Raw genomic sequence first — 18,435 nt, forward strand, 5'->3', positions numbered from 1 at the left:
GGCAGAGGACTTTTTATCTGTCCAGGCAGACCTTTCTTCCTTCAACAACTAAACCAACAGTGCATTTCTTCAAGGTTGCCCAACAATGAGTCAGCTATCTACATCATGCCTGAAAATAACATTCTGAACGAATCGCTCCTCTCCCCTTTTTCTCTCCGTTGTTTCCCCCTTTATTCCTTTGGTTTAATAGTCTGTAATAGTTACAAAGTATCATTAAGGCCAACCTCTGTGGCTTCTAACAGCGCTGTAGGCAAGCCAAGTGTTTGTTGTCGGCATTTTATTGGCTTCCAGGGAGGAGGGTTGTTGTTTTTAAGTGTAATCTTGGCACGCCAATAAGAAGGTTTCAATACAAGCAGCTGCTTTCTTATGGCAGTTAAGCCGCTCTCCTGCCATCTTTCCCCCTTTTTGCAAGTGTGATAGTTGGACTACACTAGGAGCTACCTGTAGAAAATACGTTGTGTCTTAAATACAGTGTCTTATATCTACAGAACTTCTGAACTCTTTCTTCTGTGCACAAAAAAAAATCACTCGGGCGCTTTTTATGTTTCTCTGTTTTCATGTTACATTTCCTTAGCAGGTTGCTGAGGTTTTAACTGGTAGGCTGTGAGTAATGCTAGCTGGTTTAGCTTGACCACACTGCCCCCTTTAGGGAACAACCTGCTGTTGCAAATCAACAAAGCTGGAGAAGCAAAGAGGCAGCGGTTCATCAGGACTGGGCTATTATAGTATATGGGTTATAAATTAATTAATTAAAAGTTAATTGTTTCAGGCCATTTCAGAATTACGAGTATTTACAGAGGTGAACAAATCAGTATGTGCAAACGGCCATTGTTTAAAAAAACGTACATTTTACTACTACTATGTTTTGATCCTTTTTGAAACACTATCTTTTATATAGATTGTTTTTAATCTAAACAAAATGTTTCTCTTTTTCTAAGAACTAACCAGCTACTGTCAAGGATCTCGAATTAACTAAAAAGCAGTATTTCAAAAGAAAAAGTGAATTTGTCGTCCTTTTTCATCCATCACTTGTTGTGATTAAGTTGTTGATGTTTGTTAAACAACATAACAATCTGAAATAAAGTGATCTTACTTCACTATAGCATGCGGTTTCTAACAAATACATCTTTATTTGTGTATAAAAGGACAGAAATTACACAGGTTGAAAGTCTGAATCTCGGCGAAACTCTCCATGTATTGCTTTCTTCAACAAGATCTCTCATTTGTCTTGGCAGTGAAGTGTGATTTGCACCACATTCCACAGTTGAAAGGTATAGGAGCAAAGAGTCCCTATGTGGCCAAAGGAGTTCCTGTCTCTCATGTAAAATTAAAAAGCACTCGGACAAACATTATTGAACCTTTGCTGGAGCGTGAACGTTCCATGATGTCTGGCTGATCCCGACACAGGTTCAAGTTTCCTCTCTTGGTTTCTCGAGGGTTTTGATTTTTTTCTCCTCCATCAATCATCCCCTTATTTTCAAACTTTCTAATCGTTATTTCAACGTGCAGATGCGGCAGGAGTCCGGTCTTTTTTAACATACTGGCTCTGAGTCTGTATGTATGGCTCAGTCTCTCTGTTTGTCTATCACTTTTGTACAGTCATATCTAAACAACCATTGGATGTGTGTCCCTCGTGGGATACATTTCAATTACCTTAGTGACCTCCGCACCTTAGAAATCATCAACAGGTTCACGTATTCTTCAATTCTCAACAACTTCAGCTGTAAATTGTGTTTACTGATAGTTAGCAAATGTTAGCATGCTAAGATAATAAACTAGAATAGTTAACATGGTAAAAAATGATACAAAGTTAGCATTGTCGCTGTTAGCATGTTGCCATGCTAGCAATTAGCTCAAAGCACAGTGCCTAAGTAGCCAACAAGTGTCAAGCATACATGCTAGCATTGGGTAGACTCTTTTTTTTAATGAGATTACAATTTGTTAAGGATTATTTCTATGGGTTTTATCAGTGTTGCACTCTAATACAGTCCCATTCATCATGAGGTAAGTAGGCAGCGTTGTGGAACACTAAAACCTTTGTACGCATTAGCTTCATATCTACTCTGTTTTTGAACCCTTAGTTTGAACCCTCTGCTATCAGCCCCCTGGGAGGTGAGTGACAGATTTAATATGGCATAACACATGTAACTGATATGAATTAACATGACTCATCGAGAAATGACACATCACTTACCAGAAATTCCCTCTTGAGACTTCCCTCTGAGTCAAAAGCAACTTTTATTTTTCCTTTAATCCAAGCTGCCTTTTGACATGAACACAAGTTCATTTCCATCATCTTTGGACCGATCAGCTGATTAAGCACAAGTTACATTTGACAGGTCCAATTTATTCTACCAAAGTCATCAAAAATGTTGTTTTCATCCCCCGTTTTCACAGGCATTTACTGATCAATCTCATAGTCGACCAGTCCTGAGAGGTCTGATCCCTGAAAGACAATTATGTTCTGGTCACATGAAGTGCACCAAGGAGGAAAAGCTCTCTTGTTCTGCCAATTAACATTCATGGGTGCGTGCTTTCCAAGAAACAGCTCACATCAACCGGGTGTTGCCATTGTTGGAGCCATCTTTGCTAACAGCTGTGCCGTGTAAATCCAGCAACGCATCACTTACAACACTGTGGTTTGGCCTTTAGTTGTTATCATCTGTTTCTTTCACTGGCTGTTTTGCAGGCAGAGATGATGGGATAAGTCTCTGTGACCATTTAAGGCTTTTGAAATGGAAACGTTCAGGCTTAATACCTCTCTTTGCATGTAGCCAAATCATACTGTGTGTAAAGTTTCCACGTTTGCTCTTATCAACCTGCAAAATACCCTTGAGGGGCTTTAAGTATCTGTGGGTCATGATGAGGCGGGGAAGGAATAATACTGTAGCAAATGCAAGAACATAGGACAAAATGAGTCATCTGTTATGAGCAAAATCATAATTTCTAGTAAAATAACTCAAGAAAACATAATTAATCCTGCCTTCGGTGACTTTTTTCCCGGTCTAAATGACGCAAAATATGTGTTTGAAAGACAAACAATGAGGTTCTGCCTTTACTGGCGGGGGGCATGGATTTAAACAGAGCTGAGGGGGTTTCCTAAGCCAAAGACAGTTGGGAACCAATGGTTTATATGACAATATAATCATGGTCATACGGCTATGACCTCCCAAAGGCATCCAGAGGTTATCCATGATTCACTCAGATAATGAGCCTCATCACTTAAGCTGTCACCCGCTCTCCTCCGAGGCCCGGGCTAATATCTGCAGCCAGCAATGCATCGAGCGTTACATGAGCAGTAATCCCATGCAACGCCGACCACCATGACACATTACTGTAAGCATATGAATGATTAGATACTTATTCAGCATAATATTGAAGTGCACTGTACTGTGTAAGATCTGGAGCAATTAGAGAGAATTAAATGGCTTGAGAGTCATAAGGGCCACCTCTAACTTATATCCATTAAAAATAAACACTTTTTCCTTGTGCAGCTTACGTTCATTTAATTTGAAAGACTATTTGCTTTAGGGATCAAGGAAAAGAAGAGGTTTTTTATTTTCCATGAGACACCAGGCCTTGAATTTAATCATTCAACTCTTTAAAAACACTTTCAATTGTTTTTTGGTTCCTGAGTAATACAAAGAAAATCACGATTTGATATCAATTAACATACTTCAAAGCTTCCAAAACCATTGGCAGGACAGCAAGCTATCTTTGGTCGAGATCAGTTCTTTCCTGTACAGTTTTTATTGCAGATGACTCTTTGGTACTTTCTCCATCATCATCATCATCATCATCATCCTCTTCGCTTTCTGCTTTATCCTGAGTTCTTTGATAGTGTTCATGAGAGGCAGTCAGGGCTCAGTGCCACCTGTCCAGGCAGGTGGGCTCTACAGGGACACAGTCTGCGCTGAGAGAGGTCGGAGCCGGCACAACTGAACAACAGAGGATCCTGCTGAAGGCCACACTGTTGACCCCAAGGGCTGTAGGCAGGAAACAGGTGGTTGACTTCCTGTCTGGTGCTGGAGCAGCCTATCTTGAGTCTATAACATGGGAAATGAAAGCATTATATATTGGTGTAATTAAAGCATTTTAGTTATCGAGTTGCTAGTAATTTAGTCTGATATTCTGATTGAGAAGCATCAATGCTGAATGCTAAAATAAGTTGACTAACAGCTGTATAGAGCACGACATAACGCACTTGCATGTGTTTTACAGTCACCTCACATACAAAGTCCCTTACGTTGGTTATTTTTCAGCTTTTAGCTTCTATTAAACTGTCTTTTTTCCCAACCTGTACAGTGGGCAGATTCCTTACCGGGTGAATGCAGCAGGAGTGTTTAGGTGGTGAAACAGAGCCGGCTCACACACGAGGGAGGACCGTTGACACACACTTTCGCATGACTGACCCAGGGGACCCAGGTGCACCCTTAGAGCACATTCTGGTGGCCAAGTAGGAAGAGATTTACTGCAAAAATCCTGGAGGTATTTGAGAGGAAGAAAGTTGAACATTTGAATCAATTTACAACTAAATGGTTTCTGAAAACATCTTCTAATGTCACAAAAACTGTCTCTTGAAGTTCAGCTATCGTACAGATTTGTATTAAGCCGTGTCAGGAATCTATGGAGGAAAAAATAGCACCAAAAAAATTATAACAGGTCTATCCTACACTGCTACATCTCTGTACCTGGTGTGCAATGTAATCAAGAACCCTCTCCAGCATTCCTTCACATGTGAACTCTCGGGGAGTGAATGGCTTCACCTGCAAAAACATACACATGCCCTTTTACCCTGCTACTGCCACTGAAATGTATAGGATTATAAGGTGTGGGGTTGAATACATGTGTAAACAGTCAAACTGCTTCTTTCCAGGTCACCACCTCTGTGCGTAAAATGGCTCTGACGGCCTCCCGAACTTCAGTCTTATTGGACACATCCACAGTCCACACGTGGGGTTTGCCGATTAATTTCTCGGCATAAGGGTGCTGGGAGGAGATCTGTAATCCAAAGTGAATTACTCTCTTTAGATTTAAATATTGGATGTGTCATATGTGTATTCAAATCTAGAGTTTGAGGAGTAACCTACCTGTCTTGTGGTGGGCTTGCCTTTGTAGAAGTCATTGTTTTCTGATGAGTGTGGCGGGTCAAATCGGGGCTGAAGGAAGACACACCCCAGAGCTATTGCCTCAATTGGAGCTGGACCCTCAAAGGGGAACCCAAGACCCACAAACACCTGAGAGGGAAGCAGCAGATAACCTTCAAATAATGTTCAGATTTAGTTGCTTCACCTTTTTATATATGTTCTCTTATCTGACCTTGGCTCCACGGAGAAGTCGTAGGAAGTGTTCCTGAGTCAGTAGGCCGTGGTTTCTGATGAAGCTGGGCAGATTTGATGTGAGTCCTGGAGGCTGATAGACTGTTGCGTGGGTCTCCAGCTCTTCACTGATCACCTCCACATACTCAGATTTACCCTGGTATATACACACACATAACATACAGGACACAAAGTATCTTAACAACAGCATGTACAAAATGACAAAATATGTCTTCACTATAACGGTGAGGAACCTGGCTTCTTGTCCTGACATGCTTACAACTGATGTTCTCCATACAGATGCTTTCCATACTGTTCATTGTACCTTCCACATGTAGTCCTGTTTGCCGTAGACGACTGCTATCCTATTTTTCCTGTTGGAGTCTGACTCCAGCTCTTCCTCCTTCCCATCCTTCACTGCCTCTTCACTCACAAAACCCAGGAAGGAATTATCAGGAGTATGAGCTAGACAGACAGACAGATAGAAGACATTATACTCAACGTCTACTCTGAACCCATGCACACATTTAAAACCGCGATCACAAAATTAAAGCTAGCTAGTGCACACAGTTTTCCAATAGTAGCATAGTATAACTTTACTTGTGAGTTATTGTCTTAAAAGTGTCCTTATTTTGCAGAAAAACCTAATTAAAAACAATGAATGCCTTTGCAACCTAAGCAGCAGTGTGGAAAGAGTATCAGCAACATTACAAACAAAACACAACAGTTTAAAAATGGTTAAGATTAAAATTCTGCGCGAGAGGAAAAACATGCTGTGAAGTGTATAAATCAGCTCTTAAAGGAAATGAGAAGTCGACATATGTCTGGCTGTTTGAACAGGCAGCTGACACCTGACACACTAAGGAAGGTGTGAAAGATGAGTATTTACTTTACTAGGAATGTGCTGGCAAAGGTGTGTGTGCAAGCATCACATTGAGTTGTAAAACGTGTGTGTGTTGGGGAGGTGTGCGGGATAAGTCATTCTCTCCTTTCTCAACGTTGAAAGAGCCAAATCTCCCCTCGTTCCCCCGTACATTATTTCCTCCTCGTTCTTGTTCAGCTCCATTTCTCCCCACTTGTCTCCAACCCCTGTCTGGTCTCACTATCAGATTAGCAGAGCCATGCGTCGGCACACTGATACGATCAAACCCACGCAGTATGTGGGGGTTTGACAGGAAGCTGAGAAGGAATCGTTTCTTTTGCTTTCAATGTTTGTGCTGCCTGTTTACCGTTCTGCTTCAACTGCTTGTCTCCAATTGACTATCTTCCTCTCCTCCATTTCAAAACAGAAGCATAAACACACCCCTTCTTTTCTCAAGCTTTTTTCTCATGTCTTTGTTTCTCTCTTTCTGCCCCTTCCCCGCCATCAGCTGACATCCATCCCTGTCTCCGCCTCAGCAGGACAAATAAACAGTGTTTCAGGCTCTCGGCCCGGTGTGTCCAGCTTGTGTCCGTCTCTGGCAGGGTGGGAAAGATGACATGGAGAGGTGTTGGAATGAAAGCTCTGTCTGGGCACCAAGTTTATTTGACCCCAGCTATTAATCCTCCTCTCACTGTGAAGATGCTTGGAAGGGTGTATGTGAAAGATCAGAGCTGCAAATCTGCAAATGTGTGTATTAGGTAGTGCATATCTGAATTGATTGTGGTCTCACACACACATACACATGCAGACTTACGGAACATGGTCATGTACTGCAGGGGCTGCAGACCCCAGCTGCCCCACAGGGTTTTATATCCATGACTGCGTGCATAACTCCCCAGGTTAAAGGCTGGTTCAGTGCCAAAAGAGTCCAGGATTCTGAAGCGACATCTAAAGATCATTTTAAATAATTTGTAAATCACAAAATGTATTCTTACGTTGATAAACACCAGTTTTCTACAGTTGCGTTAACAATTTCAAATGTAACCTCTTTCACTTTTGGCAGGATATATATTCAGCGGCCTACAAGGATGCGGTGATATTTATTTAAGTCTTTTTATCCACCATTAAATGTCTTTATCCCAAATACTTTGACACACATGTGTAGCTCATTGTACATGTTCTAACCGTGCCACTGTAAACTAAAGATGACGTTTTATTTAGAGAATAGATAACTGATTAACATGATTGATTTTAGAAAATGGTGGCCGTACTGGTAATGCAGGAAAGCCAGTCCCATGGCGCCTTGAAGGTGAGCGAGGCCATGGTAGTCAGTGTAGATCAGGTCAAAGATCAGGGGCCTCTGGATTGGACAACTGCCTCGGCCTGGCGCAGCCCCGATGAGACTGAAACAGCCACAATAAACACACATCACAGCGCTAAGCACTACATCATATTTTTTGTCAAAGTATTTGTATATGACAGTGGTGCCGACCTGTGGAGTTGTTGCTGTGAGGTGCTGAAGGTTAGGTTGTGTCCCAGGAGTGTCAGGGAGGCGCTGAGGTCGGCCCACTGGACCAGCTCCCCCAGAGGACCCCCCCTCTCCACTAGAGCCTCGAAACGCTGGCCAGCACTCCCCGCCAGGGCCCCGGGATAAAGCAACACCTGGAGGATGGGAGGTAAGGGCCTTTTTAGTGCCAACATAAACTTGTAAAGATAAATTGTTTCGTTAATTATGCTTGTAATACTACTTGTAGGTTTGCATGTTTTCATCCTTTTTCTTTTTTAAGCATGACTATTGATATCTAATAGCTCATTTCATAAGACATTCTTGTCCTCCAAACTATTTATTGTATTCTTATGTATTTTGCTGTAATTCAATATTTGGAAATACCCCCTAAAAAAACAGTCAAGTGGAAGAAAGGGTAACCACTTCTTACTATATTGACGTGAAGTGAGTTTCAACTAAGTGTGAAAAGTACATTTTATTAGAAATCAGCATCTACACACAAGGCTTTTACACATTTTGAGCACAGACGCTAAACATATGTTGTGGTAATGTCTTGCAGGTTATACCTTCATCTGGGTGGAGTCAGTCTGGTTGCTGCTCTGTCTCATCCTCACAGCAGCCTGTTTCCATCGCTCAGACATCCTCTCCACTCTGGACCGGATGAAGGTTACGGCAGGGCCGCTGTTGTTCCTGATGGCCGCATGCAGCGGGCTCAGAGTTGTACGTATCTCAGCCTGTGTGCAATCATAGTGTAGAACGGTGAGGTACTGCAAAGTGTGTACATCTCTTAGAAATAATAGTAGTAGTAGTGTTTTAGTTTTTCAGTGGAGAAAAATGAGAGGAGACGCTAGTTGGTAGTGTAGGTATGATACAATAGGTACAATAAGGCAAAGAAATGTATGGAAAGAAATGTTTTAAAAGCCACATAGCCCGTAATCTCAAAATTGACTAAAGCGTGAGAAAATCAACAATTTTAGCCCATAGTGTCTTTCCTTATTCTACATGAATTGTACAGTTGCATAAACACGCTGTGGTTTTACCTTCTTTGTATAGGAGTGATTTTCCTGGTGCCATGGAAGCGCAGAGTGGTTTCTTCCAAGACGAGGGGGACAAAAGTCTTCTATTTGGCTGAGGTATGTCAATATGGAACAGGTGGTGCCATCCACCCCATAAAAGGCATAACAGGGGTCTGACTGCCATCGGGCCCGCAGGAACTGACAGAGAGACGGATGTTAAATCAGCCAAAATAACAAGGCACACTTTTAACACCATACAATATTTACATCTACCCATTATTTTCAAATCCAGCTCATATACTGGGGACTAAATATGAAACACTTCAATACGACTTTAACAGTGCACACACAGAGCCATTAAGTTCATGCTACCACACTTTCTTACCTCCACTTTCTCCGCACACACCGGATATGCACGATCCGTTGGCACCTCACACTTCTCCTTGGGCCCTACGGGTGAGATATTAGCCGTCACACACACGGTGTTTCTGTTCAGTTTTTCATTTTCAATGCATCATTATTCCATCATCCTGGCTTTAGTAACAGAAAGCACATTGTGGAGTTGAATAAACGTGGGTAATGAAGAACAGTGGATAATAACTTTGATATACAACCTCTATACAGAAATGTTCACAGTGAATAGCAGCCATCACACAGCACGACGTATAGTGCTGCCATGCATGTAAGAGGCATGAGAGTAGAGGCAGTGTGTTCTCAGAGGCCCTTTCCCGTAAGCCCCCCACCATCTCTAGCCAATGTCAATCAACTGGAATGAACACACACGCTCACACACACCTGACCAACCTGCCTCCTACCAAACATAACCTTTTACAATGCCAGCCAAGGCCAAAATACACAGTCCTTAACTTTGTAAAACAACGTAGTAAAACCGAAAAAAAAGATAAGAAAACTCGGAGGCACAGCCGAGGTGTGAAAGCCTAAAAACAGTGATAGGCTGTATGAAAAAGTGCTCGCTCTGCAAAAACAAGAGTACGAGTAGACAAGTTGGTGAAAGGACTCCTGGGTAATTTGGTCCTATTTTATGGGTGTGAGGTAATGTGAGAGGTGGAGGGTAAGGGGGGGGGAAAGACTGATGATGGGGAAGCGTGTGTTTGTGTGCATGCGGGTGGCGTGTGTGTGCATGTCGACAAGTGTGTTCCCTCATTTGCACGGCATGGTGTCTGTGTGGCCCTTATGAGTTACCTTTTTAGGGGAAAGGATGTAAGCATGTAGACTCTCAAACCCACACACACACACACACACACACACACACACACACACACGCACACTTCCCCTCGCATGCCAACCAGGGTGCGTAACCCGGCTCTCACCTGACACCTCTCCGGAGGGTCGTAGTGTAGATGTAAACTTTTTTTTCTTCTCCCCACGGCCAGTTGATCGACACTGGCTCTGTGGGACTTGTTAAACTTCTATTCAAGGACTTCATCCCCCATAACCACCTGCACCCACTGCCCTATAACCCCCCCATTCACACCCTCCATTATCACAGCTTGTTAATTTCACTGTGTGGTTAACCCTCCATTGAGGCTATGAACCGTGCATTTGGCTCTGAGTATCACGCTACCAGCGCAGTAAACCACGGAATAGCTTGCAATTACTAAAGCTGCCAACATGCAGGGAGGGGAGAGTGTATATATTTGGTGTTATGTTAAAGCATATTATAGCTGGAATTAACCCTTAAGTCTCTAATTTAGATCGGGCAACACCATATCATAAAAGCTACATTTGGCTATATTTGTGGAAAGTTGAACGCTTGCTTTCTAAGTCTAAATCTCACTCCTTGGACCAAGTCAGGCTTATTTAAACCACATGGATCCTCCATATCTGCTCAAATCTAATTATTTGGACATGACAATCAAGACATGACAAATCCAAACTAAACAGTTGGATACAAAACTGTCTCCTGAACTCTTCATACATACAGAGAAAAGTATGTGTCCTAGAAGCAGACCCTTTGCCTGTCTGATCCTTTTAGCACCCTCCGTTCTTGCATTTTGATTAAAATGTAGATTTTTCTAATTGAAAATATTTGTTCAAAGCATCTCTGACACTGTAGAAAATGTATGTTTTGCATATAGGGTGTTGTTTGAGCGAATATGTATTGTTTGGCTTTGTTTTGAAAGACTTGTAATATATGGCACATATGAGTATGCCACGCCACAATTGTCCAGTTAGTATTTTGATGATTGGTTACGTAACACACTTATATGTAATATAATAGCCTCAGTGTGTTTGGACAGCGGGAGATATAATGGTTCTTTCTGCAAAAATGTATTATAAATTAACATAATGAGGTGACATAGGTTAGATTGTAATTATTGTAGAAGTTACAGTTTAGTAATCTATAGTACAGTCTGTAATGTACAAGTATAGCAAGTCATGGAAAGCAACTAAGGGTGTCTTTCAACATCAAGGCTATGTGTGCAGACATTAGTCACAATCAAAAAAAACGTACAGGAAAAAAATAATTATAATTTGATAAGGTTCTGTGCTGAGCTTTACCTGTGTGTATAAGGGCTTCAGGTGGGGGTGGTGTGTTGGGCTGGTGGTGCTGGTGACGGCTGAGCTGCTCCAGCCTCATAGAGACTCTCTTCAGCTCCTTCTCCATCAAGCGGGCTAAGCCTAATTGGTCTTTTCTAAAGCTGGAAAACAAACCCACATGTAGTCACACTACTACACAAACACTATAAGCTTTATTATCTGTGTATAGGCTGCAGATGTTGTTGAATACCTCTGCAGTAACAGGCTGAGATCATCTTTGGTCAGCTGGGGGACATCCCTCTCTCTGCTCAGCCGCTGCACCTGAGTACTCAGAGCCTCCAAACGGAGAGCGAGGCGGCGAAAACCAAGACCGCGATGACCTGTGATATAAAGTACATACAACATGGCCTGTCATGTATGTACAGTATCGAATGTAACCCCCTATCATAATGTTTAAGCAGTAATACTGTGTATTATGTCATGGCAACTCGTGTTCTGAGGATAATTAAACAGCAGGGTTATGTAATGCCGTTTTCTTAGCCTGATCTGCTGAGAAACCACACAGCAATTATGGTTATGTGTTTTTTCCATGTTCCATGCAGGGGGTAATGGCATATAGTCACATATAGGGAATTGTGTTTAAGAACTTTTTAATGAAATTTGAACTGGAGCTTTATGGTCATCTCATGTTGCTTTGTGGTTTTAGAGACAGCCCACACACACACACACACACACACACACACACACACACACACACACACACACACACACACACACACACACACACACACACACACACACACACACACACACACACACACACAGAGACAAACTCATACAGTATGCATTTGTTTTTGTGAATGTTACCATAGAAATAGATGGTTGAAAGCTTGAGCTAAAATAGCTGGCCTCCTATTCACTAACAGCACATTTACATAGATGTACCTAAGGGTTTGTGCACCCTTAAAATGATGCGACATCTCTTTGCAGCCCCTTGTCAGTGGGAATTACCTCGAAGCAGAACTGAGACGTAAGCAGTTCAGTTTTCCTTGCCCTGAAGTAGTGTCCAATATTTTACAAGGAAAATAAGACAATATTTGCTATAATAAATGATAAAGTAACTTAATGTGAGAGAAATAAGTATTTTTTTCATTCAGATGAACTATTTTTGCCTCAAGCAATAACAATTGTGGGGATACATTTTCCAAGACTGATCTTTGTTTTCTGTTCTATTTTTGTGTGTGTTTATCACATAGGACTAGGTAAAAAATAAATAAGTTCCTTCCTATATATTAGCTTTACTTCATGCAGAACACAATGTAGTGTTGAAGTTAAAGGTCCTCTATTATACTGTTTTTCATCAATATATTACAGGTCTCAGATATACCAAACAGATCATGCATTGCAGCATCCCATAATCCCCTCTGTTTCAGCCCTGTTTCAAAAGTGCTGATTCTCTGTCTGTTACTTTAGATGAAAATAAGGAGCCCCTCCCCACGCCCCCCTGAGAGATATCTGGTTAAAAAGAACACAATGGTGCTCGAGGAGGAGATTCAGGTGATACGGTGGGGGGGGTACCTTGGTTGGTGATTGGCTAATGGTTACTCAAGCCAACACATCGTTATGACATCAAAGTGGCCAAAATCTGATCAGCTCATTTTCAGGTTTTTATTTAAATGGATCAGTACAAAAAGTGAGTGAATATTTTTTCCTGAAACTTTCAGAATCTCTTTACACAGAGGGGGGGACACACATGTTGATGTAGAAAAGACATGAACAAGTGGATTTTGCATAATAGGTGACCTTTAAGCCTGTTGTTGTGAGTATAACAAATTAAACACTCACCTGCCAAGACTTTTTTTCCATGGCAAAAAAGATTATCCATGACAAAAAATATCTCACTTGCATCTAAGGTGCATTCAGAGACAAGGGCTTCCAAATTTTACAAGACTCATTCGCAAAGCATACGGTTTTCCAAGGCCATAACAGATAACCCACCTGTTGTTTCTACTCATTGTAACTAATTCAACAAGCAATGTTAAATTAAAAGTTGACAGTAGCTCTTGTTTGTCTTGGTTTAGCTCTGATATGCCATCTAGTGTTAGTGTTCTGTTAGCGACATAGCTAGTTGCCAGCCTTCTACTCTGTTACCAGACATAACACTAAAAACAGTGAATGTGCATTTTAAGGCCTGCCGGAGGGTCTTAAATAAACCATATGAGATGGCAGATCAAGGGTGGCTTGATTGAAATATTTATATGAGGCAAGGAGGACTGTTAAAAGACTTACGTTGGCAGTGAATGAGGAACATTGAGTGTTATATTTGGGGGGTTGCTGGTGATGTTAGGGTTGATTTGAGGTTAGAGTTTGGGTTTCCTTGGGGATTGAGCTTTAACTTGTGATACACAGTAAAATCCACCAGACTGGTGATGTCACTTTGTCTCTGTTTGCTCAGCTGACTCTCAGCATATCACTTCTTAAACGCACCGGGACCCTATGGGCACAGACGTAATGAAAGATGAATGGGGGAGAAGAGGCGAGATCCTGTAACAACTTAATGCCAGTTGTGTGAGATAAATATATGATCACATCATTTAAAAACGTATAAAGGTATTAGTAGCTTATAAAACAATGTGTGTGGGAGGCTGTGAGTAGATGTGTGTAAAGCTCCTTTTTATGTTTCCAATATTTACTTGTGTGTTTTTCTTTTTATACATATTTGTTTGTGTTGGAGGGAGTCTGAAATCTATGATATTCCTTACCAACTGCGTATCTGTATGTTGTGGACATGACAATTAAGGGAACTTGAAACCTGAAATGTGGGTGAAACTCTACTTTCGGACAGCATCCTTTTTTCCTGAAGCAAGCACACCAATTAAGGCGAGACACCCCAGGTGAATAGGGTAATTTTTTTAACTTAAAAGTATCAGCTAGAAATGTATCCAGTTAATTACTTACAATAAGGCAATTGTTTTTTGTATTACAAGTTTTCTGAAATAGCATGTTTAAATATGCAAATTAACCATTATCTCATTAAATATGCCCATATTTTAACACATTTCAGGAATCGAAATCTGAACTTTGGATAAAGCCAGGTTCAAAATTCTTGTTTCATTTTGTAATCATATTAGCATGTAAGGCTTTTACAGCAGGGATATTGGATATCTCTTTTTATCACTCCATAAATCAGAAAATACTGTCAACAGCCCTCACCATGTTTTAGGTATACAATGTTGTATAATTCAGGCTATGAATGATATATGAACAAACCCTTCTGTAAAAGCCTTCATAATACTGATAGGAATATAACTGGAAGGTTTTGTGTCTCTCCGTGCTACTGAAGTTGAGTAGCACTTGAAATGTTTTTGCTCTATGAAACCTGATGTACTTATATGATTCTGTTTTCTTCAAGTTTGTATTTTGTTGGTCGAACGCACTTATTGTAAGTCGCTTTTGGATAAAAGCGTCAGCTAAATGCAATGTAATGTAATGTAATGTAAAGTCAGCTAAAAACAATGTTTCTACAATTTGAGAAGAAAAGGATCAGGATGTTTGGATAAAAAGTCCTTTCAATGTGATACAATTGATATATCTGATCTAAGTCTTTGACACAAAGAAAACCATGGATGCATTTAACAACATCCATACAATGGTTTATATGTCAGTATTCAGCCAGCCATCTAAATTGAAGTGAAAAAGAAAATATTTAAATTGTGCAAAGACTCTCAAGTAAGGGCCTAAATCAAGATTCCTGACAAAAGTAACAAATAGACCATTGAACATTAATGAGATCTCCTCAGCCAGAGTGGATCTTGCTGCATGTTTTTTCCAAAATGCTCCTCATCATGTTTAAAAATAACTTGTTCAAGAAGCCTGGAGGAGTTTTGGCTCCAGAATATGCTAATGTTATCCTCAGAATGCTAATTTGACAGAAAAACCTACTCTGCAGGAGATTGTTGACAACATGTGTCTCTTCCTTGTAAACCAGGAACAAAGCTTGTCTCCTGCCCCCTTATAGTCCCTCCTTTAGGGGAAACAGTTTAGCCAGACAATTGTTGGACAGGAGTTTTTTGACCGCAACCCACAACTGTCACACACATGAGAGGACCCTCCGCGGATTGTGTACAAAGCTTCATCCAACACTGCAAATATAGTTTGATCAGCTCTTATCCACTGCAAATACAGTAAATCTCTTCAAAATATGCATACGGCTGCTCTATTTCCCAAATCAATGTTTAGTGTACAGATATCACACAGGATATGCAATGTGTTTATTATTCATTATCAGTGCTGCTCCAACTCCATGGCTTTGGTGCAATATGATATTTCTAGCTTAATCCATCTTTAAACCTAAACTGTGTGTGTGTGTGTGTGTGTGTGTGTGTGTGTGTGTGTGTGTGTGTGTGTGTGTGTGTGTGTGTGTGTGTGTGTGTGTGTGTGTGTGTGTGTGTGTGTGTGTGTGTGTGTGTGTGTGTGTGTGTGTGTGTGTGTGTGTGTGTGTGTGTGTGTGTGTGTGTGTGTGTGTGTGTGTGTGTGTGTGTGTGTGTGTGTGTGTGTGTGTGTGTGTGTGTGTGTGTGTGTGTGTGTGTGTGTGTTACCTTGTTCCTCCGGTGACCTCCCTGCAGGTTCCTCACTGGTTATCTCTGCAGGCACCCAGAGGCTCTGCAGCAGCAGGGTGAAGGCAGAGAGGCACAGACAGAGCACCAGGCATCCACTAGAGGGAAACAAAACACAGATAAATCACGTCACATGCTGCAGCAGACAGCATACAGCACAGCAGTGGCTCCCCATAGCTTCTGACAAACGTAAGTACTCCATGTTTCGCACAATTTATAACTGGATTTTGTAATTTTTTGTTGTAATCACGCTAATAATTTCAAATATGTATCCATTCATTTTGTACTTTAAGCTAGCCATTCCGACCATATATCCAATAGCTATTTATGTAACTTTTAGCTAACTCAACTTTTCATCCATTACATTTAATTCCCTGCTTTTTTGAACTATCTGCTCATTTCTTTTTACTTTAAGTTTCAATCAATGATCAACTATTTTTTAACATTTAAGTTGTCTGCTTACAGCTCATTTTTCAAAACATCCAAAATGAAGGTTTAACAACTGTCTTAATATGTGGATTTATTTATTTGTTATTAAATTAGTTAATCTACATTCTTCCGAAGTGCCCAATCTTTTGCATCGTATTTATTTAAATAAAAAAAATTAAGGATTTTCAGTAGAGTTAAACAACTCCATCATTTTATTTTCTTATGTTTATTGGCCACAAATTGGAGATGACATAAAAGACCACCTTCTGATAATATGTGTCATAACCAACTTGATAAATCTCCTTTAAACATCATATATTTGACTTTAAGAGCTGATCTGATATAATAAAATCTGACAGCCTGACATTGCCTTTTGCCAAATACATTGAGAATGTGGGGAACTGAGTTTTTCCATGACTCCATGTGAGGACCCTGGTGTGTCAAAACAAATATCTGAAGCGTGATGGGACGTTATAGCATGCGTCTGCTCCCTGCTTCAGTGTAACTGGGGCAGAGAGAGCCGTCACTTTGCTCTCGCTTTCATCAGGCCAGTAAAACCACCAACCCTCAACCAAAGAAACACGGTGTGGCCAAGGTCAGAACGAGCACTAAAACATTCAAGTATCTCCTAGAGCCTATAAAGCTCCAGATTCAGATCCAAACCAATTATTTCCATTTCAATGTATCTGTCTGCATTTCATCAAAGTTGTCAGAGCACTCATCACAACATCATCTCACAGGAAATCATGTTTTTACTTTTTTTTGTGAGGTCACATGCTTGGGAAGTTAAGCAGGTGATAACGAATATAATCATGTCCTCATGTGCAACGGTTTACAAAGCTTTCAAAATGAGAATGACATTTGTATTTTTTTAAATAGGCTAAATAAAGCTAAGTGTCAGTGCAAGCTGCAGGGAAAGGTTTGGATGGGACACGGATCAGTCACTCTAAACATGTGTACTACTTCCTGGCCGCTGATCCAATGACAAAGGCTTACCTGCGAGGCCGCAGTGCAACATGCATGGCCCTCTGTTTACAGGATGCTGGATCTCACTGTCAAAACAAGGACATTGCAAACTCCTGTAAGGTCAAAATACTCAGTGATTGTGACACAATTGCTCTATTGTTACACAAGTACATTGCCTCTAGTTGGGTTGGCTTTAAGCACCAAAGGAAGTTCTTTTTAAATTGCAAATGAATGGTCACACTTTCCACATGAATTGCAATAATGTCTGAAGGAATAAATAGATTTCAAGGAATGCTATTGCCAGCATGACTGGCCATGAAAGCCTTTTCAGCCAGAGTGTGTAAAACAAGTTCATTAGACTGACAGTAATACTGAACCTCAACAAAACCAAATTTGCTCTCAGTGTCAATGTATGGCAGATAGAGAGATGGCAATAGCTTGGCGCACAAAACAAACCAGCACAGGACACACACACACACACACACAAAAAGACACACACACACATTCTCACCTCCTTGGGTCTCCGTCCCAACCCACTTGCAGCCATCCAGCCCTTTCTCAAAACACACAAACTGAAAAAAAGCAAATAAAGTCTGGGCTGGGAAGTATCTTGCCTCTTTTTTGTTGTCTCTTTTCGCTTTTCTTTCCCTCCTTCTCTGGCCGTGCCTTTTCTCTGTCTCACGGCCTATGGGTAGGCATCCTGCCGTTGCCAGGGTAACCTGACTCCCCTTTAAAAGAAACAATACCCAGAGTGCTGCTCAGGCCTTTTAGATACAATGGAGCCCACGCCATTGGGTGACACAGTTTCTTTCAGTCCCGCCGGCTAGACTTAAGCCTCGGCCGTTGAATTGATACTCAAGCAGGGAGCAGATTTAAATAGCTCAAATGGTTCAAACCTTTGCCACTGAACGGCACAAAAGAGACAACAGACAGTACAAATGTAATGGTAAACATAATAATAGACCCAAGAAATTACCCAATGGAAACTTAATCGAAAATTAAGTTAAGCTGTAATTCTGACTTACTGTGATATATCACAGTTGTCAAATATTTTAATTAGGGAGTCATTTATTACTATGGGGGGTTTATTCTTGTTTTAAGTGCTTGAATTGAAATGTATGCAAGAGAAACTGAGAGGCTTTCACCTCTTTGAATGACAAGTAGGTTTTACTGCGCCAGAATATTTTATTATCAGTCACAATTCTTGTTTTTTTAAATC

At 40.9% G+C, this 18,435-nt stretch overlaps 1 protein-coding gene across 1 annotated transcript; it reads right to left on the reverse strand.

Moving 5' to 3' along the window:
- Nucleotides 1–3,633: 3,633 nt before the first annotated feature.
- LOC117465192 (alpha-1,6-mannosylglycoprotein 6-beta-N-acetylglucosaminyltransferase B-like) lies at nucleotides 3,634–17,272 on the reverse strand. The gene is made up of 17 exons (XM_034108122.1): nucleotides 17,247–17,272; nucleotides 15,804–15,919; nucleotides 11,456–11,585; nucleotides 11,227–11,366; nucleotides 9,089–9,153; nucleotides 8,728–8,901; nucleotides 8,254–8,421; nucleotides 7,673–7,842; nucleotides 7,452–7,583; nucleotides 6,995–7,128; nucleotides 5,644–5,783; nucleotides 5,320–5,475; nucleotides 5,091–5,237; nucleotides 4,885–5,001; nucleotides 4,692–4,766; nucleotides 4,322–4,482; nucleotides 3,634–4,046 (listed from the first exon to the last, which is right to left on the reverse strand). The coding sequence occupies exons 1-17, from the start codon at nucleotides 17,270–17,272 to the stop codon at nucleotides 3,845–3,847; spliced, it is 2,253 nt and encodes a 750-aa protein (XP_033964013.1). The 3' UTR covers nucleotides 3,634–3,844.
- Nucleotides 17,273–18,435: the final 1,163 nt, after the last annotated feature.

Source organism: Pseudochaenichthys georgianus, chromosome 19, assembly GCF_902827115.2.
Source record: "Pseudochaenichthys georgianus chromosome 19, fPseGeo1.2, whole genome shotgun sequence".
Lineage (NCBI taxonomy): Eukaryota > Metazoa > Chordata > Actinopteri > Perciformes > Channichthyidae > Pseudochaenichthys > Pseudochaenichthys georgianus.